The sequence below is a fragment of the Melampsora larici-populina genome (genome assembly GCF_000204055.1).
Source record: "Melampsora larici-populina 98AG31 unplaced genomic scaffold MELLAscaffold_23, whole genome shotgun sequence".
Lineage (NCBI taxonomy): Eukaryota > Fungi > Basidiomycota > Pucciniomycetes > Pucciniales > Melampsoraceae > Melampsora > Melampsora laricis-populina.
The window spans coordinates 1-25,032 of NW_006768787.1; the positions used below are offsets into that span (position 1 = coordinate 1).

General features: G+C 40.6%; 4 protein-coding genes across 4 annotated transcripts; 2 read left to right on the forward strand and 2 right to left on the reverse strand.

Annotated features, from left to right (window-relative positions):
- Nucleotides 1–5,300: 5,300 nt before the first annotated feature.
- MELLADRAFT_107328 (uncharacterized protein) lies at nucleotides 5,301–6,901 on the reverse strand (the record flags this gene model as incomplete). The annotated part of the gene is made up of 5 exons (XM_007411156.1): nucleotides 5,301–5,591; nucleotides 5,791–5,844; nucleotides 6,137–6,193; nucleotides 6,255–6,799; nucleotides 6,865–6,901. The coding sequence occupies 5 exons, from the start codon at nucleotides 6,899–6,901 to the stop codon at nucleotides 5,301–5,303; spliced, it is 984 nt and encodes a 327-aa protein (XP_007411218.1).
- A 1,195-nt stretch (nucleotides 6,902–8,096) lies between these two features.
- MELLADRAFT_48705 (uncharacterized protein) lies at nucleotides 8,097–10,002 on the forward strand (the record flags this gene model as incomplete). The annotated part of the gene is made up of 6 exons (XM_007410940.1): nucleotides 8,097–8,371; nucleotides 8,451–8,588; nucleotides 8,674–9,109; nucleotides 9,197–9,316; nucleotides 9,386–9,627; nucleotides 9,706–10,002. 6 exons carry the CDS (start codon nucleotides 8,129–8,131, stop codon nucleotides 9,736–9,738), a joined length of 1,212 nt encoding a protein of 403 aa, XP_007411002.1.
- Nucleotides 10,003–11,136: 1,134 nt separating this feature from the next.
- On the reverse strand, nucleotides 11,137–11,676 carry MELLADRAFT_107330 (uncharacterized protein; the record flags this gene model as incomplete). The annotated part of the gene is made up of 3 exons (XM_007411155.1): nucleotides 11,137–11,279; nucleotides 11,351–11,485; nucleotides 11,634–11,676. The coding sequence occupies 3 exons, from the start codon at nucleotides 11,674–11,676 to the stop codon at nucleotides 11,137–11,139; spliced, it is 321 nt and encodes a 106-aa protein (XP_007411217.1).
- A 4,355-nt stretch (nucleotides 11,677–16,031) lies between these two features.
- On the forward strand, nucleotides 16,032–24,721 carry MELLADRAFT_48710 (uncharacterized protein; the record flags this gene model as incomplete). Its single annotated transcript, XM_007410941.1, has 15 exons — nucleotides 16,032–16,279; nucleotides 16,370–16,452; nucleotides 16,539–16,804; nucleotides 17,279–17,981; nucleotides 18,051–18,410; nucleotides 18,482–18,600; nucleotides 18,683–19,090; nucleotides 19,167–19,322; nucleotides 19,393–21,222; nucleotides 21,303–21,519; nucleotides 21,600–23,084; nucleotides 23,158–23,432; nucleotides 23,504–23,638; nucleotides 23,718–24,366; nucleotides 24,440–24,721. 15 exons carry the CDS (start codon nucleotides 16,186–16,188, stop codon nucleotides 24,464–24,466), a joined length of 6,807 nt encoding a protein of 2,268 aa, XP_007411003.1.
- Nucleotides 24,722–25,032: the final 311 nt, after the last annotated feature.

A 25,032-nucleotide genomic window follows, 5' to 3' on the forward strand; every position in this document is an offset into this window, starting at 1 on the left:
CTTCAAGGCGTGTTGTACAATATCAATCATTCCCATTGTTGAGAGGCTTCTTGCAGCAATTTAATCTGGATTCTGGTTTGATATGACTGAGTTGTTCTTCCAAGATGCTGCAGCACCAATGTCTAATAGTGACCGCTTTGGTAACAATGCATGGGAGCAATGTTGATATCAGTGGACTTGGTTAGTGGACTTGGGTAAAAACTAGGATTGAGACATGAGAAATGCCCCTGAGCTTTATCATGTCTACCTGTAGGGAAATCGTTTGGATATCTGGTGGTGACAGTGGCATGTGCTTGATTGTATATGCAGAATATGTTCTGAATGCTGACTTTAATGTAAGAAACAGTGGAAAATCTTCAGTGGATTCATTAAAAGAAAAAATTTGACATATCAGATACTTACACACCTTGCATTTGGAGTTGGTTGAAGTGGTTGGCAAGCCAGTGTGTCATGAAGTAACACTGTATGACTTGTGAGTAATTGATTGACTGACCTTTTTCAGCAGTCTAATACTCTCCAGACTCCCCCTAGCAAATGTAAGATGGTGTGTAAATCAAGTCACAATCTGCAAAGACTCAATATAAGATATATCCATTCACAAAACAGTTCCTGGAGTTCTGTGTGACAATGACTCACAACAACAATACCTACCAAAATATTGCACAGTTTCAATGCCTTTCATGTCAAATAAATATCTGTATAGCTTGGTCCTTGGCTCAAGAGGCATGGCCTTGCCAGTGACTGGATGTGTGTATGTCAGACAGTCACTGATGGGTGGTCAGAAGGTGTTATTGTGTGGTCAATTTGGGGCAGCTAGGCCATGGTTCTGTATTATTTTGGAGTCAACAAGACAAGAGGGGAGGTACTTGTGAGTTAAAATCCAATGTCTACTCTATGTCTCAGTTGGCTGAGTTGGGTTGAGGCAGTGCATTAACAGTTTGAGAGGTCTGTCCACAGCTCTCATAACATGAACCTGATTATTTCTTTTCAGAAAATCAGCCAAAAGTCTTGCAAAAGAATTAAGCTAGCTCAAAGTTAGACTCTGATGAGTATCAGGGTAGAGCATGGCAAGTGGGGACATTCATTCTTTGAGTAGCAATAATGACCAGGCAGAATTATAACAATGAGATATTCTGGTGAAAAAAGGTAGTAAATAGCAAGTCACATTGTTAATGTGGGTTATTATGAATGTATAGAACAGTGATTTGGAATATATATATATCCTTAGAGCATCACCAATGGGCGCCTGGAAATGTATGATTTCTGACAGAAACGTAAGTCAAAAAATATGTTTTCCAATTTTTTTCAAAATTCACCCTCCACCGTGTGACCTAGGTTGCATGGTTACAGTTGGCCTGGTGTGTGAGCATTGTTTTCCAAACAATTAGGTTTTGCAGGGTTCAACCAGATTCTTTTTGGGTACCTCTGGAAACCTGTTTTCCCATGTTTTAGACATATTTAGGACACATGTAGACCAGCTCTTGTCAAAGATTGGTCCAAACTTCAAACTTCATGAACAGCAATCAAGATGGATGATTGCTAAACTCACAAGGATAGACGTCCGTTGAAGTCCAAATCTGGTTTCCAGACGGCTCCAGTTTGCGCGCTGCAGAGAAGTGTTACTGGATCAAAATACATAGAGCAGTACAGTGACCTACTGACAAATGTACTGCTCTGTATGAGGTTTTCAGTTTGTGGCGCGTTGGTGATGCTCTTATTCATGTGACATCCACTGAGTTCAAGAACAAGAGGGTATTTGCCTACCCTGTTGCATGCAATGTGCATGAGGCCAGAGCGCACGATTGAGTAAATTGGATGGCTTTTGTTTTGGGAGCCTGGCAATGTGCATGAATCAAGAGCGCACAAGTAAGTAATTAAAAGAAATGAGATTCATAGAAAACTTACTAAAATACTTAGTAAGAAATACTGGAGCGGTAAGATGCAATGTTTGGGATGAAATCCTAGGCTGAGTGCCTAGGGTAGATGATTTCTTGACCATAAAACAACAACAACACCCTACGGGGTGGCTAGCGGCCAACAATGATAAAAAATGTAAAAATAATGAAACTTGAAACTTGATAATGAAAAAAATAAGAAATGTGCGCCACATGGCTTGATAAGCACCGTAACCAACAACCAAACAACTGCCAGACCATAACTGATAACAAACTAAAAAATAACATAAAAAATTTAACGCACAAACACGACAAAAGAAAAATGAAAAAGATAAAAAATGAAAATATGAAAAAGATAAAAAGATGAGAAAATGAAAAAAAATGAAAAAGTGCCAAATACGCAGCAAATAAGGGAAATTGGGAGGGTGGCACGCGAAAAGCATACGTGACAGATGAACTAATAGCTCAATGCAATAAGTTGACAATGGTAAAACGCAATGGGAGAAAATCAGTAAAGACAAAAAGAGACCTATGACATCATCTAAAGATGAGTGGTAAAATAGATGAAATAAAGTCCGACCCGTCAGTGACATGTCGTATGTAATTCAGTTCTGATTTCTCTCATTCCATTCCGTTAATAACAAGTTACCAACATTAAATCTTTTGTGTTTATTGCAGTATGGCTCTCGTGTTCATAAGGTTTTCAACACAAGGAAATCAATAAAGGTGCATTTGCCTTCCTGGTGCCATCATGGTCCGGGACCAGGGTATTAAGGTTGTGCCTATGTGAGCCTATGTGTTAAATTGTAAGATTGGAAATGTGGTCTTGCATTTATTGTCTGTCATTTTAAGGTGTCCCAAGGCGGATAGATATGTGATACTACCAAGAGGTGAACATCAATCGAGGCAAAGAGGTGGGTCCCGAAAGGATTTGGGATTGTACAGCCGTTTCATGAAAGACTGATTTTTTTTTCAAAAAGTCGTCGCGGTGCCAAAACCCAGTTTCGGCTTATTGCCCAGTTTTGTACAGATTTGTTCACTAGAAGAATCCTCGCGAGAGGATTCCAAATATCCCCTCCAATCATCCGTCACCCCTATTTCAATGCAGATCATATTTGATACTCAATGCTCACTCACTCGATGGGGTGCATCCTTGGCGAAGGGCCCCTTTTCTGATCTGGTACATCACTCGCACTTATCTCTAACCTCGTTTTTCCCACCTCTCTGCCCCTCTCACCATCTCCCATCATATGCTGAGTTCCGTCAAAAATGCCTTTCAATACTTACAGCCCAGACCTCAAGGTTGCAATTGTCCGAATGGTCTTGCGAGGGATGAACTACCCGGATATTGTCCGTACTTTAGGACTCCAAGTTTCGATCGCTTCGGTTCGACGTTGGTACAACCTCTACCGCACTACACGCTCGGTGGTTACCAATCCTAATCTTTGGATGGATCAAGGAGCGCCCACTCGGCTCGACGATGAACAGCGTCGTTTCCTCCTGGATTCCCTTGACGGCGATCCAACCCTTTATTTGGACGAGCTGAAATTAAAACTTCTTGAAACGTTCAATATCAACATATCAACTGGAGCTCTATTCAATGAAATCAAGTCTCGACTGAACCTTACCTGAAAAAAAGCGCGAACGGTCCATCCAAACCAAAGTCCACTCGCTCGAGGCCAATACGTCGCAAGAATTTTTGGAATTGATGTGCGCTGTCTGGTTTTCGCTGGTAGGTCTTCCCATGTTTTTCATTCTTGTGATGATATGATTTGCTTATGATTGTATTCAGATGAAAGCAGCCTAACCAAGCGGCGCTTGTATCGAGATTACGCCAGGTCTCGCCGCGGACAGAGAACCCGTCGCCTGCAACGTGCAACTACTGCAAATCGATGGACCATCCTACCAGCGATCTCAATGAGTGGAATTGTTGGTCTTCAAGTGATTGAGGGAGGTTACAACCGAGTGAGATTTGAGGAGTATCTAGAATTCCATCTGGTAAGCTTTTGTCTGTTTGAATCAGTTGATTGGTCAGCTGATTAACTTCCTACAACTGTAGTTGCCATTCATGCAACCATGGCCGGCTAGGAACTCGGTTCTCGTGATGGATAATGCCAGAATCCATCACGGTGGTCGAATTCCTGACCTCTGTGCCGCCCGGGGGATTCGACTCATCTACCTGCCAGCGTATAGCCCCGACTTCAATCCAATTGAAAAAGGCTTCTCGCCATTGAAGGCCAATCTTCGCCGATCAGGGATTTTACATCGGGATCTGACTAAGGATGAGGAGAAAGAAGCAATTTGGGTCGCTTGTATGGACATATTCAGTGAGGAGCTTACCACGGCTCTCTTTAGAGGGTCTGGTTATTTTTAGTTTGAAAATGACTTTTAAATCTTAAGACCACCCATTGTCTGGCTGTGACCGATAGATGGATATAGATGGGTTGTAAACTTTCATAAAATTTTCTCATTTGACTTGATTTCAAATCTTTTTTTGTTTCCGGGTATGAATACCTCAAACAATGTTCTTTTTAACATGCACCGCTACTAAAGTAAATGTGTATTGAAAAAGAGTGGAGTGAATCTGTCTGGTCATAAAACAAATGATTGATTCATCATTTGTTTAATGACATCAAGCAAATTGCACAAGTGAGATTAGGAAAGAATCGATTGAAATGATTCTTTCCTAATCTCTATGAATTCCGAAAAGGAAAACATGAGTAATGAACATTTTTTTGAACATTGTGAGAGTAGTGATTGTGTGGCTTTGGTCAACCTCATCGTATCAAAACCAGTGTTGGGTAGACCAAGATCGTTCAAAACGATATCACTTGATGCATATTGGCCATTCAAGGGAGTTGGTTGGCTTGACTACTTGTTCAAACTAACAGAAGAAAGACCGGGTCATCTTCATCCTCCAGACCATATCGATGATGACCTTCCCTGGTTGTGACGGGATGAAAAAGACGTTTCAAAAAGAAACCAATCATTCATGAGGTTCTTAGTGTCATCAACGAACCAGCTATAGATAATTATTGAATCTATAGCCGGTTCGATCACAATAGACCAACGATCACCTAATCAACAAAGGCACTCAAGATAAACTCATCACACTCAGACACCGAAGACGTTTTACAAACATCACAGAAGTGGCTCAATTAACAAGCGAGAGGCAGTCAAAAACATTGAGCGATCGAAAGACACCAGGTTTTATTGAATAGGAAAAGATACCATCTCTTTTGAAAAATTAACCAGATAGATAATCAAACTAGACTTCGCTTGGGTGGAAAGACAACATGAAAACTGTGAGCAATTGGTTGTCACTTGAGGGTGAACCCAGAAATAACAACGCTCTTTTTGTAAATAACACTAAACGCTAGCAGAGACCAGTAACGGTTGTTAAGCTCAAGACATGATTTCTATGTCGTCTGAGGTAAACGTTCTGTCTTCAAAATCATCTTGAAAATCCCCTTCAAGGTCTTCTTCAAAATCTCCTTCACAACCTAAGCCAGTCATATCAATGATGTTTGAGTTTTGAAGCAATGGATCGATGTGAGCATGTACTCCTGAACCGGCTAGAAAGCAAATGAAATCAAACAATGTGTGAGTTGTGGTACGTGGTGGTTTCTTGAGTTGAAAGTATGCAGAAATCACCTTGACTTGAGGTTGAAGTCGTTTGTGTAATAACTGGTTTGGCTGGAAGAGTCGGTTGTCCAGCGCATATCACCTTTGACTTTTTGTGGGCCGCAGAAGCAGAAGGACCAGAATTTTTTTGGTTCGATGGGTCACTCGGTAATGCGACTTCAGAGCCATCATGGCGGTTTCGCTTCAAATTGGAACTGTGCACATTTTTGGAACTTGACGAGTCGCCACGACACTTGGTTTTTTTCATTACCTCGCGGTAAGCTCGAGAGTCAGGAGGCATCTCCAAAGTCGCGGTTCCATCAATCTAGCAAATTTAGATAAATTAACTCCAGTTGATCCAGATGGTAACTAGGGTAATGCTTACTACTGCTTTCGCCCAGATATGAGCGCCTTGCAATGAAAAGTGATAACGGAAGGTTGGGTCCCAGGGTGCTCTTAAAATTTTGCCACCATCGCCACCAGGACCAATCTGGCTATGGCGGTGGATGAGCTTGTCTACAAGCTCCCAGGACGTCCTTTCATCTTGATGTTCCTAGAAATACAAACAAGATCCTTCGATCAGCTCTGCCAAGAGAAGACTTGGAAGCCAGCCACACCTTAATCTCCAAAGGCGTTAACGACTTCTTGTTCAAAAGTCGATCAGTCGCTGAAACCTGTGGAATTCCAAACAATCAATTCGGGACTTGTTAATCAAGGTAGAAAATCAAAACAAACCGCCGCCAATTCACGCTTCTTTTGAGCATCACTAGGGGTACTGATTGTGAGGTCTCCGATTTTGTTTTTGGACCTATCGATAGTCCCCACAAAATCCTGCCACTCTGTATACGAACTGAGGGTGAACGAGACCTTGCCAACCTTGACTTTCCATATCAACTCCTTGGCCATCTCCCCAGTCAGGATGACCTTATTCATCCCCTCTCGCATATCGCCAATGACGTTGCCGCACAAAACCTTGAAGTCATTCAGACTCTTACCTATGAGACAGGCACGTACAAATTTGCCTTTTCCGTTAGGAAGGTTGTTAGAATTGATAAGAGTAAAAGTCTTCTTTGGTTTAGACTTCGTCAATCCTCCGATGCGGACTTGTGGCTCGTCCGGCTCGTCCTCAAAAGCGATCTTGAACTCAACATTGATTTTGACCTCATGGGTTTTATCAAATTTCACTCGTGCTGGAGAACCGGGTTTGGGAAGCAAATTATCTCCAGCTTGGCGAGCTGGGGCATCTGGTCCATCGTGAATAAGTGGAGGGTCCTCAAAGACTAGTGAAGAGGTATGTTAGTGGAAGGCAAGGGAGAAAGTGGCTGAAAGATAGAAATATGCTCACGTGAATTCATCCAACCCTGTTCTTGATTCAAAGACATAATGGTTACGTTGATGGAAAGTATTCCAAATAGCTACAAATAGAGGAGTTGAGTCAGACACGAAGGATGATGATTGAAATGTTTTTGAGAGGTCTTGTGAGAAAAGATTCAACAAACAGTGATTGCTTGGAAGGTGCGGAGAGAGAAATCACGTCCAGAGGCGGATGGGAAAGGTGATTTGATGTCTCTCGAAGAGGGATATTGATCACCAGAACTTGAGGCAGGTACGTCCTCCCAGACACTTCGAGAAAGAGTGAAAAGGGGGATGGAATCAGACATTCCATCCCCAAGGGTTGTTTTGGGGTTCTCCTCCATGCATGAGCTTGACGAGAGCTTGTCTTATGGCAGATAGTGGGTGTGGTGTGACAGTCGAACGACCGGAAGAAGGCCTGCAAATGGCTGCAAATCCACTAGTGCCCGTTAAGATTGTAAGAGCATCTCCTATCGTCTCGGTAAAGGGCTTCGGTACGGTAAATTTTACTGTACCGACCCTTAAATTCCCCAATCGTGTCTAAAACACGATTCGGTATCCACCGAATCGGTCAAAATTCTGTAGAGGTCCAGCAAATTTACTGGACCTCTACCGATTCGGTATCTGCGGGGAAACCATTGTTCTCACCATTTGGTACTGTACCGAGGCACTTTCTTTCCAACGATAGTGGATTTCGACAGTTCTGTACCGATTGATACTGTACCGAACACCTACGTACAGAAAATTTACTAATCCACTAGTGCCCGTTAAGATTGTAACAGGCGCGGCGAACGCGCAAGATATGCTTAGTTAAGCTTAAGTGCGTAAAGTCTTTAAGCTGGGTTGTGCCACTTTTATCAAATTTTTCTGCTGCGGGGATCACTTTTCTCACAAAAAAATTGCAACCTTTCATGAAACGGCTGTACTCAGTATCACGCGGTTGAGCGGATTAAGGCCTGTGACACACAATTGATATTCAAATGCATGTAAGATATTTGAATTATTGTGAAATGGCCAGCATAGGCCAGCATCCCGCGGGCCGGCCAGAGATTTCTCTGACATTTATCATATTCTCATATGTAAACGCGACATACAAATCAAATCACGTGATTCGCTTTGACCACCTATGTATGTAGAGCGAAAAAAAAAACTTGAAAGAGCCCAAAGGAAAAAAAACCTTGTCGAACCTCCGCTTCATCACCTCAACCTTCACCAACATTTTCTCATTTAAGTTTTCAAACCACAAAATCTACATCATGTCATACCGCAATCTAACTCCTACTCTCAAATCTGTCTCACGAGCATGTTCACAACAATCTGCCAAAAGATCTTATTCTATCTTAACTAATCGAACTTCAAGGGCAGCTCCATCTATCCTTAAGGCTGGTTTGAATCAAGTTCAATCTCGTGGGATAAGAACTCTTGATTTTGCTGGTACCAAAGAAGTGGTTTATGAACGTGCAGATTGGCCTGCTTCTAAACTACAAGAATATTTCAAAGTTTGTATTCTTTCATGTCATTCGTCTTTTACATTTCTTTTGGCCAAAATCAAGTTGATTAATATTTTCTTTTTTATAGGATGATACTTTGGCTATGATTGGTTATGGATCACAAGGTCACGGTCAAGGTTTGAATGCCCGTGATAATGGTCTTAACGTCATCGTTGGTGTTCGAGAAGGCGGTAAGAGCTGGAAGATGGCCATGGAAGACGGTTGGGTAAGTCAATTTTCCCTACCACTTTGTCTTGCATTTCCAATCATAATTCGTTATATATTCTGATTTTATTCGAATTTGAAATCAGGTTCCCGGTAAGACCCTCTTCCCCATCAAAGAGGCTCTTCAAAAGGGTACCATCATCATGAACTTGCTCTCCGATGCTGCTCAATCACAAACATGGGACGAAATCAAACCATACCTTACCAAAGGCAAAACTTTATACTTCTCCCACGGTTTCTCTGTTGTTTACAAAGATGATACCGGTGTTGTCCCACCAAAAGATATCGATGTAATCCTTTGTGCTCCAAAAGGAAGTGGTGTAACTGTGCGAACACTTTTCAAAGAAGGACGTGGTATCAACGGTAGTATCGCTGTCTTCCAAGATGTGACTGGAAAGGCAAAGGAAAAAGCTATTGCTTTAGGTGTTGGTGTTGGAACTGGTTATCTTTATGAGACTACTTTTGAAAAGGAAGTTTACTCTGACCTTTATGGAGAACGTGGTGTTTTGATGGGTGGTATCCGTGAGTAGACTTCTTTCTCTTTCTATACTCAAAATCATTTTACTTACACTTTAGTCTTGAAAACAAATAACTGATGGGTTTTTACAGAGGGTATGTTTTTGGCTCAATACAAGGTTCTCAGAGAGAATGGACACTCTCCTTCAGAAGCCTTTAACGAGACTGTCGAAGAAGCCACCCAATCCCTCTTCCCCTTGATCGGAGCTCACGGTGAGTCACACCAACCCAATCTCTACAACCTTCTTCAAAACCACTAAACCATCTGTTATGTTTCAATAGGTATGGATTACATGTATGCAGCATGTTCGACCACTGCACGAAGAGGTGCACTTGATTGGGCACCTAAGTTTGAAGCAGCCAACAAACCTGTGTTTGAAGAATTATACCGATCAGTTCGAAATGGTGATGAAACTCGTCGATCATTAGATTTTAATGGACGTAAGACTTACAATGAAGATTTAGCTAAAGAACTTGCTGAGATTGATGCTCAAGAAATCTGGAGAGCTGGTCACACTGTCCGAGTGAGTTTCTTTTTCTGAGCGAAGTGTTATGGTTTGTTAAATAGCTTTTATTGAACTCATTTTTACTTGTTTCTACAGAAATTACGACCTGACAGTAAGACCAAAGCATAAATCATTAAATCATATACCGAAACTTGATCGCATTGCTTCTGTTGCAAGAATCTTTCCAAGAGATGAAGCAAAAAAGAACAAAATCATAATTGTGATGAAAATAAGATTGCGTTCAAAGTGATTTGTGATATGTGCCCTCAAAATTGATACAACGTCCGTTTTTTTGCTTGCATTGAACACTACATATATCTCTTTGTAGTTTTTTTCATCTATGTTTTTATGAGTGGTGATTTGCAGAAATTGAAGTATTGAAAATTTGATGACGAAATCAGAGTGAATGTTTATACGAAATCGACTTTGAAATGCCAGATCCTACATTCTCGAGAACCAGTGCTTGTATAGACAGTGCAGGCTCAGCTGAAATTCTCTTCAAGCGTATGTTTGTCCCAATTGCATTAATTACCATCTAACACATTCTCTGTGTCTATACAAGACCGTCGAGGGTTCACAGTTCAGAACTCTCGCCTATCAGAACCACAAACAGCACAGAACGACAAAATTGTCTTCAGATATTGAACACATCTTAAAAATCCAATCCCAATACAACAAACACAGTTACGTCTCCTTAAAAAAAGCCGAGGAGACATTCATTTCTACACCGATCTCCTTGAACCTTTGTCTCTATATGCCAAGCTACGGTGTACTTTGCCCAGTACCTTTAAAGTTCTGGTATGACTCCACTCTTCAAAAAAGGGGTTATTCCGACCTTTATGGAGGACATGCTGTTTTGATGGGCGGTATCCGTGCGTAAATCACATCACTCTCTTTTTGTTCTCGAAATAAACATGCCCACCTAGGTATCAACAACGTTGATAAATTTTCTTAAGACATAGAAAATCAAAGAGATTGGAACAAAAGAAGAAGATCATGATGTGAAGAGATGAGATGACGTTTACAGTGATTCATGGAACCTAAGAACCCATTCAATAATGTCTGTTTTATTCAATATTGCACACCTATACACCTTTGCAGTTTTTCATCTTTACTTGTTTTGTGAGCGGCGATTTTTTGAAAAATTGAAGTATGTTTGATGTCGAGTTTGAAGTGAATGTTCTCTTCTGAAAATAATTTTGAATTTTCCGATCCTACTCGAGGATTAGTTTTACTTGATTAGGAACTCAAGGCTTAGGATCTCGTTGCTACTGAGTAGGCCTGTTGAATCCTCCTGAGAGGTATGCAAGGTTTACCGATCAACTAACAAAATCTGTTTTATCTACACGCTCAAAGCTTGATTAAATGACCGATCGATCAAAAGTTTCTCGTAGAATATTGACAATGATCACGGTGATATATACTTTCTGAGTGTTTACATTGGAATAAGAAAAGGGATGAGGTATTCAAGAGATCAAGATCAAAAGGAGGTATACAAGATCGAGAATCGAGATGAGAAGTTTGAAATCATGAACCGAATCCATAATCATTAACTTGTTTACCATAATAACCAGTGCCAAGTAAACCAGTACCAGTAAGAATCTTAGGAACCGTAGCTTTTCTAAACCTACCCACACTAGAAGCCAAAAGGATCACAGAAGCAGCCGTAGCTACCAAAGAAGAATGTAATAACAAGATGTGAGAAAGACAACAAAAGTAAAACATTTTAAGAGAGGTTTACCAATTTCATGACCATAACGTTGACCAGATTGGATTCTATGACCACTTATTCCATAAATCGAACCGATCAAAATTCCTCCGATCAAAGATGGTATAGATCTTGTTTTAATAAACCCCATCGTACCTCCTACTGCACCTATATATAAAGTATCAAGAATTGTAAAAATCAGTGAAACCGATTTGATAAAATATCTTGATGGTAAGGGAAGAAATCAATTCATAGGTTTACGAAAAATAATACATATATTCATAATTATAGTACGAATAATTTCAAGGAGACTCACATAAAGCTGCTAATGAATAAGCAGGGTGCGCTGAACCTGTCATATTTTTCTTCGTTTTTCTCAAAAAGCTTTTTGGTATTTTTCCTTTGCCGTATCAGGAATCAGGATGACGAGAATTGGTTTTGTACACGTCAGACCGATGATGATGCATACCTCCGGGGCCACCTCCACGCACGGGTGACGGATCACCGAGTTAAAAACACGGGGCATATCTTTGGCTGCATTTCAAGTTGAGAGAGATTGTACTTTGGTTCTTGATCATCTTGTAATGACATATGATGTACGTGGGGACTGCAGTGAGGAAGACCTCTATGCAGTCCCAATTCCTAACATCACATATTCATGAAAGATACAATGTGAATATAAGAAATTGGATAGATATCAATCTTTGCATACAATCTTGGTGCTAAAGTTTGTCTTGTGATAGTTTGTTTTGCAATTTCAGGTGAAATTACATTGGAAACTGAAATAGGATTTTTTTGAATTATATATACGTGCAAAGTATTGATGATCATACACACAAGAAGAAACAAAAGTGATCAATCAAAAAAACAGTGAAGCTTCTTACCAATTGGGCTGGGAGCATGTATCATTAATAATTATTGGGGCAAACTAAACATAAACAATTGTTTTCAGCTAAGCATACTTTTGATCCATTGATAAGATGATGTTAGTTTACTGACACATGGCGGGCACAGTTGAAGGAGTGTACAGGCAGTTGTAAGCTTTTTCGCCGGAGTTGTGACAAACTGGAGATTTTCCATTGATATGTGGAGAAAAAATCTTGAATCAGTCACTTTATGAGGAACGGATGGTTCAAGGAGCCTCAGGCTAGTGACCTGTTTTTGGTCGGGATTCCAATCATATCTGACACGCTGTTGATTGCCAATACCTTTATCATTTCCGCGCAATTGACAAATCTTCATCGGACCCCACCTGCAACCTAAAATTCAAAGGCATATATCAGATGCTCGCGGATCAATTTACAGGTTCATGTTATGATTGGGGTATGAAGATCAGTAGCTGAAATAATTACCATTGAGAATGCATTCTGAAGATAGACATTGCCAAGTTATTGTCTTAGGCCATCTGTCACCGTTGACCTTGCAATCTTTCATTGTCAGCAGATGTCAGTAATCCCCAAACAGGACTGTGTTGGCAGCGGGTGTAGGTTATGCTAGAGTTATTCAAATAAAAGCACATACCTGCATAAAATTCTGAGGTATGTACAAACCCTAACTGGCAAGATAGGCACCACACCTTCGGGCTATGAATCCACAGTGAGAGAAGTAGAAGGTAAACCTTTGGGAAGACGTAGCTTGTTGCGCTTTTGAAAATGGTGCCGCAGTGAGGCAATCTGCCGGGCTCTCTCTGGGCTCATCCGATAGCCCTAATCCATACGCATCTTTGGATGTGCTCAAGACCCAAGTACTGATGCGTAGTGTAGAGCCCATAAGCTCAAATTCGGTCTACGTCAGGCACTTCTGAGTGTAGGCGTATTCCAGGGTCACCAACTACATCAAACTGTAAGCTTTTGACCCGGCGTGAGCAAGTAGGATGATTCTGTGATTCAGAATTCTCGCCTACCTGCATACACAACAATGAAAACCCAGAGCAAAAAAACTGTCTTCAAAAATTCAAAACATCTTGAAGATTCAGTTCATCAGCAAAGAAAATGCTTCCAAAAGAACGCCGAGGAGACACTAATTAGCGCTACATCCATTTACTTTAACCTTTGCCTCTATACTAAGTGAGAAGGTTTTCTTCAGCCAGCACATTCACAGATGTGATATGACCCTACAACCATCTTACGTTGTTCCAAAATTATAGTACTTTGTTCTACCCCCCGTAATTGAATCAATCCATCTGATACATCCAGGATTTCATCAAACATGTTTTCATTCTCAAAATCCTTTTTCACCACCTGTTTTTCACAGTGTGCAGACAACCTGCTCAGCATTCAGGCATGTTTTATCTTTCCTTTTGAAATTATCTGCTTTTCTTGTCCAAGTCCTTGTGTTTCAGTTATGCTGAATGCAGAATAATCAGATTGTTTTTGATGAGAGTCCCAAATTGAACATATGCAACACATATTCCGTCTGTGAACTGTTTCCTAGATACTTTGTCCTTGTAGTTCTTTTCTCCCACAAGCACCTCATCTTTTCCACCTTGCAACATATCAACATCTGTTGCACATCTCATCAATGTCAACCCAAACTAGGGTCAACTCGCCCAACCATTTTGTTTAGTCATCCATGCTGATTTACATCATTCATATACTAACAATGTGTATTTCTGCCGGCAAATTCATCCCGCACGCCTACCTTCAGTCACTTCCTTTTTTGGATATGTCTACTCTTTGTTTGAATGGCTCACATGGCCCATACAGTGAATCTGATCAACCCAAGTCTCAGTGTGATGCACTCCGATTTGAACTGCAGCAGTTTTGGCGGTGTAGACCACCATATTTTCACCTCTCCAGGGCACCAAGCTTTCAAAGGTAAGAAAGCCCCTGCAAGAATTGGGACTTGTGTCAAGTTAGATATCTTCAGTTCAGTTTGGTCAGCGTGAAACTGAATAAATTGAGGTGTCGTAAAAGGTTGTGAAACCTGATATTATTTGATTACACGGTACAATGGAATCCAATCTCTATGCAAGACCATCAAGGATATATTTTGCTTAGATGTTGAGTGAATTTAGAGGTTTACTACTAAAGACCAATCCTTGCACACAACCCAGCAAAAGTATCTGTCACAGTTAAACAGCTGACTGTACATAATTATTCTTGGCTTCAATGATTTTCCATATCTTGGAACAAATCTTTCCAAGCTTCTTTGTGGCATACATAAAGGGGTCATACTCGGCATCAGGTTCAGCCAGAGTCATATCTCGGGGTAATTCTCCCCGATTCTTCGAATTCCAACAAAGCTCGGATCACATAATCCGACTCATTTGATTTTTCGATCACGGCGAAGACAATCATCACGATTTGATGATCATGATATTTATGAAAGGTTATCTTTAGAGCCTAAGAGTTTAGTAGTAATCTATTACTGTGCTACTTTCATGAATAAAAGGATAATATAGGAGTAATCAAAGTCTATGTATCAGTTACTTTCAAAATCAAATTTTATAACCGATTCGTCTGTCTCCATAAGGTTAATCATAGTTGATGATGCTTTAACCAAGATATGGAACATCTTTAACAAACTTCGTGTGACTTATGCTTATCAGAATTTCATTATTACTTCAAATGAAACAATCCATCACAGGTTTGCATATTTATCAATGAACATTTTAATCTGTTTTTGATAGATGACGTATGTGAAAGTGATGAAGAGAGAATTCCGATGTGAAGTACATATGGATGTGTTGTTCTTTAAAGTTTTCATTCCCGCGGTTTGATTCAAATTTCTTATCAAAAAGCATTGGGGTTACAATTGATTTGTACATAAAAGTCGGATCGGCAGCATACTCGGTTCAAAGAATTGACATATAGGTTTTTGGTATCAAGAAAAGATCATGTATGCTATGAAGACTCCGAGAGTCAGAGCTTCTGATCAAGCAGGGGCTGAGCTGATCGACGGAGAAATGCCCGGTTTACAATATTGTTTTTGTTTGACAAAACCCCCTTGGGACATTTTTGATTCGGTATGTATGGCTCACATTGCTCGTTCCCCTATAAAAACCTCCACACTGGTTCCGACGGTTGAGATCAAAGTCTTTTACAAAAAATCAATGCAATGAACCAGATGGCAAAAGGCCTGGGTAGGAGGAGGATATAAATATGTACACATACATACAGACTTAGAAAACCGAATGGGGTAAACATACTACAGATTGATCGATCGATCTCAGATCAGGTACAAGTCATGTACAACGTCAGAGGTCAAGATGATCTGGTCTACGGCAGTTTGAGAGACTCCTCTGTAGATTTGGTATTGAGAATGAGATAAGGAGACGATGATGGTTTAAACTTGAAATGGTACATATAGTCAAGCTGCTAGAGTTGTTAATAGAAATTGTGTTGTATACTACCCCCAATCAATCCAACTTTTCCCCAAGAATTGGTTGGGGTTCATCCAACGATCGATCGGTCGGTCAGTCAATCTGATTTTATTACCATTACCATTTTTTGATTTGTTTTTGAAGTGAAATGTTCTGGAAGGATTTACCGTAAGATAAACTGATTACAACTTTACCTCTACAAAACACAAATTCTAGCGAAGATATCCTCAAATTTTTAAATTGAATTGAATTGAATTGTGAATTGAATTGGTAAGTCGAAGTTACATAACACTTTTAACTTGTGGATGATAACTATTCTGATGATTTTGATTTTGATTTTGATTTTGATTTCGATCACTTGATTCCAAACTTCAGTCTTGTTACCCTAATTCGTTCTGTTCTCTTTACCAGTCTCTTCAAGATTTCTTCAATTCGATTCTTAAATCATTTCTCAACCTTTCTAATCTGTCTTCTAAATATTCTTATTCAACTCTTACCACTAAGAAATTTATACTCACGCACTAAGACTGATACAAGTCTCATCATGTCACCTCCTCCACCTCCTCCATTACCTTCTTCCTCATCTCTCGATTTGGGTGATTTCATTCCTGATCATTCAAAAGTTAAAGACTTTATTGGTATTTCAATTTCGTTTCAAACCTTTTTCTTTCCCTTCATCTTTCTTTCAGATTGACTTACATTGACTTGTTGGTATTTGGTTTGAATAGGTGGCAATCCACTCGAACTTGCTGCTCCTGGTCCAGTTTCGGATTTTGTGAGACGTAAAGGAGGTCACAGTGTGATCACAAAAGTAAGTGTTTTCGATCCCAAAACTAACCTCATCATTTTCAATCAAAAATCACTGATGTCTCACATTTTCGTTTTCATTTTTTTTAGATCTTGATTGCCAACAATGGTATAGCAGCAGTCAAAGAAATCAGATCCGTAAGAAAATGGGCATACGAAACTCTGGGTCATGAAAGAGCCATTGAATTTGTGGTGATGGCCACTCCTGAAGATTTAAAAGTTAACGCTGATTATATTCGAATGGCCGATCGTTATGTTGAAGTACCGGGTGGTTCGAATAATAATAATTATGCTAATGTGGATGTTATTGTAGATGTGGCTGAACGTGCTGGCGTTCATGCCGTTTGGGCTGGATGGTTCGTGGTTTCTTTGACCTTTCTCTTTTCTTGATTTCTTTTTTTTTCTTTGTCAGAGTGAGGATATTTTTCATCTTTCCTCTAAACTGTGTTTCCTCCGGAGTCACAATTCGATAAGAATGGGGAAATGATCTGCAGTATGTAGATTCGATGAGGTTTGAATATCTTCCATGAGACTTGCTTTTTGGGTCGCTCTTCATCTTGGCTGTGTATCATATTTCACAGCGTGCTCTGATTTTTTGCGGACCATTTGGTTCATGAATCCTTCAAATTGACCTGTTTTTTATCCCTATGTCACAAGTATCAATTTCCTGTGTTTATTTCAATTTCCCTGGGTCTCCACCAGAACATTCCTTATCATATTTTGTTCTGGCTTATTAACCCTTGAGCTTCTCCTCTCAGTTTCAACTTGTTGCTCTCAAAATGCGACTTTTCAGTATACTGACCCATTTCTCTTATTTTGCTGATCTACAGGGGTCATGCATCCGAAAACCCACGTCTCCCAGATTCCTTGGCTGCCTCCAAGCAAAAAATCATCTTCATCGGTCCACCAGGATCAGCCATGAGATCTTTGGGTGATAAAATCTCTTCCACGATTGTGGCCCAATCCGCCCAAGTCCCTACGATGCCATGGTCCGGTTCTTCTCTATCCCAAACCGAACTTTCACCACAAGGTTTCTTATCAGTAGCTGATGAGATCTATCATCAAGCTTGTGTAACCGATGTTGAAGGTGGTTTGGTCAAAGCTGAAGAGATTGGTTATCCGGTGATGATCAAAGCATCAGAAGGAGGTGGAGGTAAAGGTATTCGAAAAGTCGAATCTGCTAAAGATTTCGGTCAAGCCTTTAATGCAGTCATTGGAGAAGTACCTGGTTCACCTGTCTTTATTATGAAATTGGCTGGTGCTGCTCGTCATTTGGAAGTCCAAGTCTTGGCAGATCAATATGGAAATGCGATTAGTTTGTTCGGTAGAGATTGTTCAGTTCAACGTCGTCATCAGAAAATTATCGAGGAGGCTCCGGTAACTATCGCTCCTAGTGATACTTTTGAACAAATGGAGAAGGCAGCAGTTCGACTGGCCAAGTTGGTTGGATATGTCTCTGCTGGAACTACAGAGTTCCTTTACGAGGCCTCCACCGATAACTTCTACTTTCTTGAACTTAATCCCCGTTTACAAGTCAGTTTCTTTTGTTTTCGACCATATCATGCCTTTCAGAGAATTTACGACTTTTCCACAAAATGATAGGTCGAGCATCCCACCACCGAGATGGTCTCAGGCGTGAATCTACCGGCCGCCCAACTCCAAATCGCTATGGGTATCCCATTACACCAGATCAGGGATATCCGTACCTTATACGGGAAAAACCCACACGGAACCTCTTCCATCGACTTTGAGTTCAACTTACCACACTCTTCAGAAACTCAACGTAAACCGATGCCCAAGGGACATGTTGTAGCTGTCCGAATTACCGCCGAAAACCCCGATCAAGGTTTCAAACCTTCCTCTGGAACTCTTCAAGAACTTAACTTTAGGTCCAATACGAATGTTTGGGGATATTTCTCGGTCGGAACTGCTGGTGGACTTCACGAGTTCGCTGATTCTCAAGTTGAGTCGGTTTGGAATACCTCTGCCTCGAAAAATGATAACTAATTTTTTGAACTTGTTTATTCGAAAAGTTTGGTCACATCTTTGCATATGGTGCTGATCGAAGTGAGAGTCGAAAAGCAATGGTTGTAGCTCTCAAAGAGCTTTCCATTCGTGGTGATTTCCGTACCACAGTCGAATACCTCATCAAGTCAGTCTCGTCTTCGTTATCCTCCAGTTCGATGCCCTCAACTGATTCTCACTTTGCTTTTCGAATGGATTAACTTCACTAGGCTTCTAGAGACTGAAGCCTTTGAATCGAATACCATCACAACAGCTTGGCTAGACAGCTTGATCTCATCCAACATGACAGCCGAAAGGCCCGACAGTACTTTAGCTGTAATCTGCGGTGCTGTCACAAAGGCACACTTACAGGCTGTAGCTGCCTCAGAAGAATACAAGCGTGTTCTTGAAAAAGGTCAAGTACCTGACAAAAATTTATTGAAGACCGCTTTCAGTTTGGAATTCATCTATGAAAACGTCAAGTATCTCGTCCTCGCCACTCGATCGGCTGTTGGACTCTACACGCTCTTCTGTAATGGTGGAAAAGTTAGTGTTGGACTTAGAACTTTGGCCGATGGTGGGCTTTTGGTTTTGTTGGATGGAAGATCTCATACTGTGTATTGGAGAGAAGAAGTAGGGTAAGTATTCCGTTTGGATCTTATTACTCCATCCCACAACGCTCATTGATTGAATTCCACACTCCTACACTGATAGCGCGCTTCGACTCATGGTCAATTCAAAAACATGCCTCATTGAACAAGAGAATGATCCCACTCAACTTAGGAGTCCCAGTCCTGGAAAGCTGGTCCGGTTCTTAGTAGAGAGTGGAGAGCATGTTAAGGCTGGTCAAGCATACGCCGAAATTGAAGTGTTAGTTCTATTGATTCACTTTATCATCTTATGCATGAAGGCTGATGCATCTTATCGTTCATGTCGATAGGATGAAGATGTATATGCCACTTGTAGCTTCTGAAGATGGAGTACCGCAATTCGTCAAGCAACCTGGAGTGACTCTCGAACCCGGAGACATTCTCGGAGTTCTAACGCTAGACGACCCAAGTCGAGTGAAACATGCCCAGCCCTTTGCTGGTCAATTGCCCGCCATGGGAGTGCCTAGTATCATCGGTTCCAAACCCCATCAGCAATTCATCAGTCTCTCTAAGATCCTCTATGATATACTTGATGGATACGATAATTCTTCGGTGATGCAAAGTACTCTGAAAGATCTTAGTGTGGTCTTGTCAGATCCTGAGTTGCCATATGGTAAAGCTTTGGCGATCCTTTCAACTCTTTCGGGTCGTATGCCAGCCAAACTCGAAGCATCTATCCGTACCACCCTTGAAGGTGCTCATGCCAAGGGATTCGAGTTTCCTTCCAGTCGATTACGCAAAGCGATTGATGCCTTCCTCGACAATGGACTCAGACCTCAAGAGCGTCAAGCCATCAATTTAACTCTTGCTCCCCTCGAAGATGTCATTCATCGATTCAAGGGCGGTCTCAAATCGCATGCTTATCTCTGTTTATCCGAACTCATGGAAGCATATTCGGCCGTCGAATCAATTTTCAACTCGGGCCAAGAGGACGACGTCATTTTACAATTACGAGACCAGAACCGGGATTCGTTAGATGAGGTCGTTCGCATCGTTTTATCTCACTCTAAAGCCAATTCCAAGAATCAATTAATCCTAGCGGTGTTGGACTTAGTCAGCCGAACGGCTTCTCAAGCTGCAGTTGAGACCACGTTCCATGAAAGCTTGAGCAAATTGGCAGCGTTGGACTCAAAGGCTGCTACTAAGGTTGCTCTGAAAGCTAAAGAAGTCTTGATCCATTGTCAATTACCATCATTAGAAGAACGACATGGACAAATGGAAGCCATTCTCAAGGCTGCTGTTCAACAAACTCATTACGGAGAAGCAAATCATGGTCAACGACAACCTTCGTATGAGAGTATCAGAGAACTTGTCGATTCCAAGTACACTGTTTTTGACGTTCTTCCTGACTTTTATGACAACTCGGATCCTTGGGTGGCTCTCGCGGCATTGGAAACTTACATTCGAAGAGCTTATCGATCTTACTCGATCATCAATTTCGATTACGAAGAGGGTGACGCTAGTGAAGATGAACCTACTTTGGTATCTTGGTTGTTCAGGATTGGCAAAGGAGACTCGCCTCCAGCTACACCTCGTCGAGGTCCGACTGGACGAGTGGCCTCATTCTCGGATCTAACTTACGTTGTCAATCGTGTGCAAGACGAACCAATGCGACATGGAGCAATGTTTATGATCAAGAACCTAGAGGATCTTGATCGTTATATGCCTAACGTATTACTCAAGTACCCAGATGTCAAACCATCAATGCTATCCTCTGAACCCAGCAGTGCTGCTCAACACAACGTGATGAAGATTGCTTACCGACTAGATGACTTGCAAGCTGATCAATCAGATTCAGAATGGCATGAGAAATTTCAAAACGTTTGCACTAAATTTGATACAGGATTAAGTAGAAGAGGAATTGTGAGGGTGACGTTCAAGATTTGTAGAAAGGGACAATACCCTTCATATTTCACTATGAGGAAAAATTATGAAACAAAAGTTTGGGAAGAAGTGGTAGCTATTCGAGATATCGAACCAGCTTTGGCTTTCCAACTTGAACTTCAAAGACTTTCTAACTTCAATCTTACTCCTTGTCCAACTGAAAATCGACAAATTCATATTTATTATGCTGAGGGCAAAGAAAATTCTGCGGACTCTAGATTCTTTGTCAGGACTATGTACGTAATTTGTCTTTCATCTTCAATGGTGTTTCTGTTTGGTAAAGCTGATCCGGACTTTTTTGGGTTCCTCTCATTAGTGTTCGTCCAGGTCGAATCAAAGGCAGCATTAAGGTTGCCGATTACTTGGTGACTGAGGCAGAACGTTTGTTGAATGACGCCTTGAACGCATTGGAGGTTGTTTCTGCTTCTCATCGTGGAGTAGACGTCAACCATGTTTCTTTGAACTTTGTCTATGGGATCCCAATTGGCTTTGAGGAGCTACAAACCGCCCTTGCTGGATTCTTGGATCGACATGTGAGTATCGCTAATTTACGAATGGTTTGATCTTTTCGTTTTTGATCACAACCTGATGAACATTTTATCATGATCCGTAGGGCAAGAGGCTGTGGCGATTGAGAGTTACCGCAGCTGAAGTTAGATTAGTGATTGAAGATGAGAATGGAGGACCACAAGCCATCCGGGTGATAATCGACAACTTGTCTGGATTCATTGTCAAACTAGAAGCTTATTCCGAAGTAACATTGGAGAACGGAAAGGTAGTCTTGAAGTCGATTGGTCCTACCATTGGAGCTTACCATCTACAACCTGTCAACTTTCCTTATCCAACCAAGGAATGGCTCCAACCTAAACGTTACAAAGCTCATGTGGTTGGAACAACGTATTGTTATGATTTCCCTGATCTCTTCCGACAAGCTGCTAGAAGAGAATGGAAACGAAAATCAGCAGAGATTCCGTTCTTACGTCCTCCTACCGATCCACTTACTGCTACTGAACTTGTCTTGGATGAATATGGTCATCCTCAAGAGATTAGTAGACCAGCTGGAAGGAATACGATTGGAATGGTAGCTTGGATGTTTGTGATCAAGACACCTCAGTTTCCTAATGGACGTCGAATGATTGTGATTGCAAATGATATCACATACAAGATTGGAAGTTTCGGACCTGAGGAAGATGATTTCTTTTTCCGAGTGACTGAATTGGCTCGAAAGCTTGGAATCCCTCGAATCTATCTATCTGCTAACTCTGGAGCTCGATTGGGTATTGCAGATGAAGTGACTGATCTATTCAGTGCAGCTTGGAACGAGGCTGATCATCCTGAGAAAGGCTTCAAGTTCTTGTATTTGACTTCTGAAGCTATGTCTCGATTGAAGGAGAAAGGCGGTGAAAGTGTGATGACTGAAGAAGTTGAACATGAAGGACAAATGGTTCATAAGATTCAAGCTATTATTGGACTTCAAGATGGTCTCGGTGTGGAATCTTTACGTGGTTCAGGATTGATCGCTGGTGGAACTTCAAGGGCCTATAACGATATTTTCACTATTACTCTCGTCACTGCCCGATCAGTCGGAATTGGAGCTTACTTAGTACGACTCGGTCAACGTGCTGTACAAGTCGAAGGACAACCTATCATCTTGACTGGTGCAAGTGCCTTGAACAAGGTCTTGGGACGTGAAGTGTATTCTTCAAACTTGCAACTCGGTGGCACACAAATCATGTACAAGAATGGAGTATCCCACTTGACTGCACAAAACGATTTAGATGGAGTTTCTGAAATTATGGATTGGTTGTCTTATTTACCTGAATGTCGAGGTGGATCAATTCCAATGACACCTTCAATTGATAGTTGGGATCGACCGATTGAATATCTACCTATTAAAGGTGCTTATGATCCTCGTTGGTTCTTGGCTGGTAAAGAAGAGTATGAAGAAGATTGTGATAGTGGTGCTGGAAGTGCCACGAGTGGGCCTGGACGTCAACCACAGATTCAATTGAATGGAAATGGCACTTCTAGGTTCTTGAGTGGATTCTTTGATCGAGGATCATTCCAAGAAACTTTATCTGGTTGGGCGCAGACTGTGGTAAGTATTAGCTCATGTCGACTTTCCCCTCTCAACTAATTCTTAATCTCACTCTTTCCCTTTTTTTCTGTAGGTGGTTGGAAGAGCCAGATTAGGAGGAATTCCAATGGGTTGTATTGCAGTAGAAACTCGTACGATTGAAAGAGTCATCCCAGCTGATCCAGCCAATCCATCATCAGGAGAACAAAAGATTATGGAAGCAGGGCAAGTTTGGTATCCTAATTCAGCGCATAAAACTGCACAAGCTATTGATGATTTCAATCGAGAACAATTGCCATTGATTATCTTTGCTAATTGGAGAGGTTTCTCGGGTGGTCAGCAAGATATGTTTGATGAAGTTCTTAAACGGTTGGTGTTTACACGTTTTTAGTTTCAGCTTTTCAGCTTTAGATGTTGATTTTATGTTTCGTATATTATAGGGGTTCTTTGATTGTTGATGGGCTTTCAAACTACAAGCAACCTGCTTTTGTTTATATCATTCCGAATGGAGAATTGAGAGGTGGAGCTTGGGTAGTGTTGGATCCAGCCATCAATGAGAATGGAATGATGGAGATGTAAGTCAGGATTTGTGTAAAAATATTTTTTATCTTTTATAATCTGATGCTGATCTACATTTTAATCAAACACATTTAGGTACGCTGATAAAACATCAAGAGCAGGAGTCTTGGAGCCAGAAGGTATTGTAGAGATCAAATTCAGGAAGGCCAAGGTCTTAAGCATGATGAATCGATTAGACAGTCGATATGCTGAATTAACTACTGGCGCTGGAGCACCTGGAGATCAAGCAAGTGAAAAGAAGAATGAACTAGCAGCCAGAGAGAAGTTATTGGCACCTACCTTCAATTCAATTGCATTACAATTTGCAGATTTACATGATCGAGCCGAAAGGATGAAAGCTAAGGGAACGATTAGAGAAGCACTAGATTGGAGTGAATCTAGGCGATACTTTTATTGGAGATTGAGAAGAAGATTATTAGAAGAAGAAGCCATGAAGGTGATTGAAAAGATGGCAGGTGAAGGTTTAGATCGAGAAGGTCGAATGGCATTCTTGAATGAACGACTTGAGATTGATCTTGAAAGTGTAACGGATCGTGAAGTAGTACATAAATTAGAAGATTTGAAATCTCAAAATGGATGGGAAAAGATGAAAGGATTAGAAAGTTTGAAGGATGAAGCATGTGTGAAAAGCTTGAGTGAGATTTGTGGGAAGGCTTCTATTTCTAGTTTGATTAATGGATTAAAGAATGGATTAGGTGAAAGATTGAATGCAGAAGAATTAGCTGTAAGTTTTTTTTTCTAGTGCGTTGATTCAAGTTTTTTTGTGGTTTACTCATTCAGATTTGATTTTTTTGTAGGTTTTGGAACGTGTTTTGAAAAAGTAAAGTTGAAAAAGATTTATAAACAGAAGTCAAGACGCGATATATATATATATATAATTCTTTTTTGAGTAAAGGGTTTTTTCCTATTTTTTTTATTTATTTTTCTACTTTTTTTTTAAAAAATTAAAAGAAATTACGCAATTGTAGTACAATGTGAAGAGTTTTTTTTTTTGAAAGATTTTTGCAAATTATTAAATACAATCTTAAATATATATATCAATTTTTTTATATTCCTTGAAACGTGTTTGAGATTTCTTTATCTGTTCTGTTTGAGTTGAGAGATCATTAGGATGAAGGTTGACTTTATGGTCTGTGAGGTAAGTGTTGGAGTAAGGAAGTGAGCATGCTCAGTTTGCTATATGTGAGTATATCATCATGAGTGAAAGTATCAGCTTGTTGATTCTTTTGCAGCATTGATTTAATACAGAAAACAAAGTACAATGCAGCTACCAAGAAAAATAGTGAATTAGAAACTATATGATCCATCAAATTATTTTGTTCAAGAAAATGTGTTCATAACGTTCTTTGAGGATACCAAAGATCAGGAAAGTGGAATGAAAGATCAATTG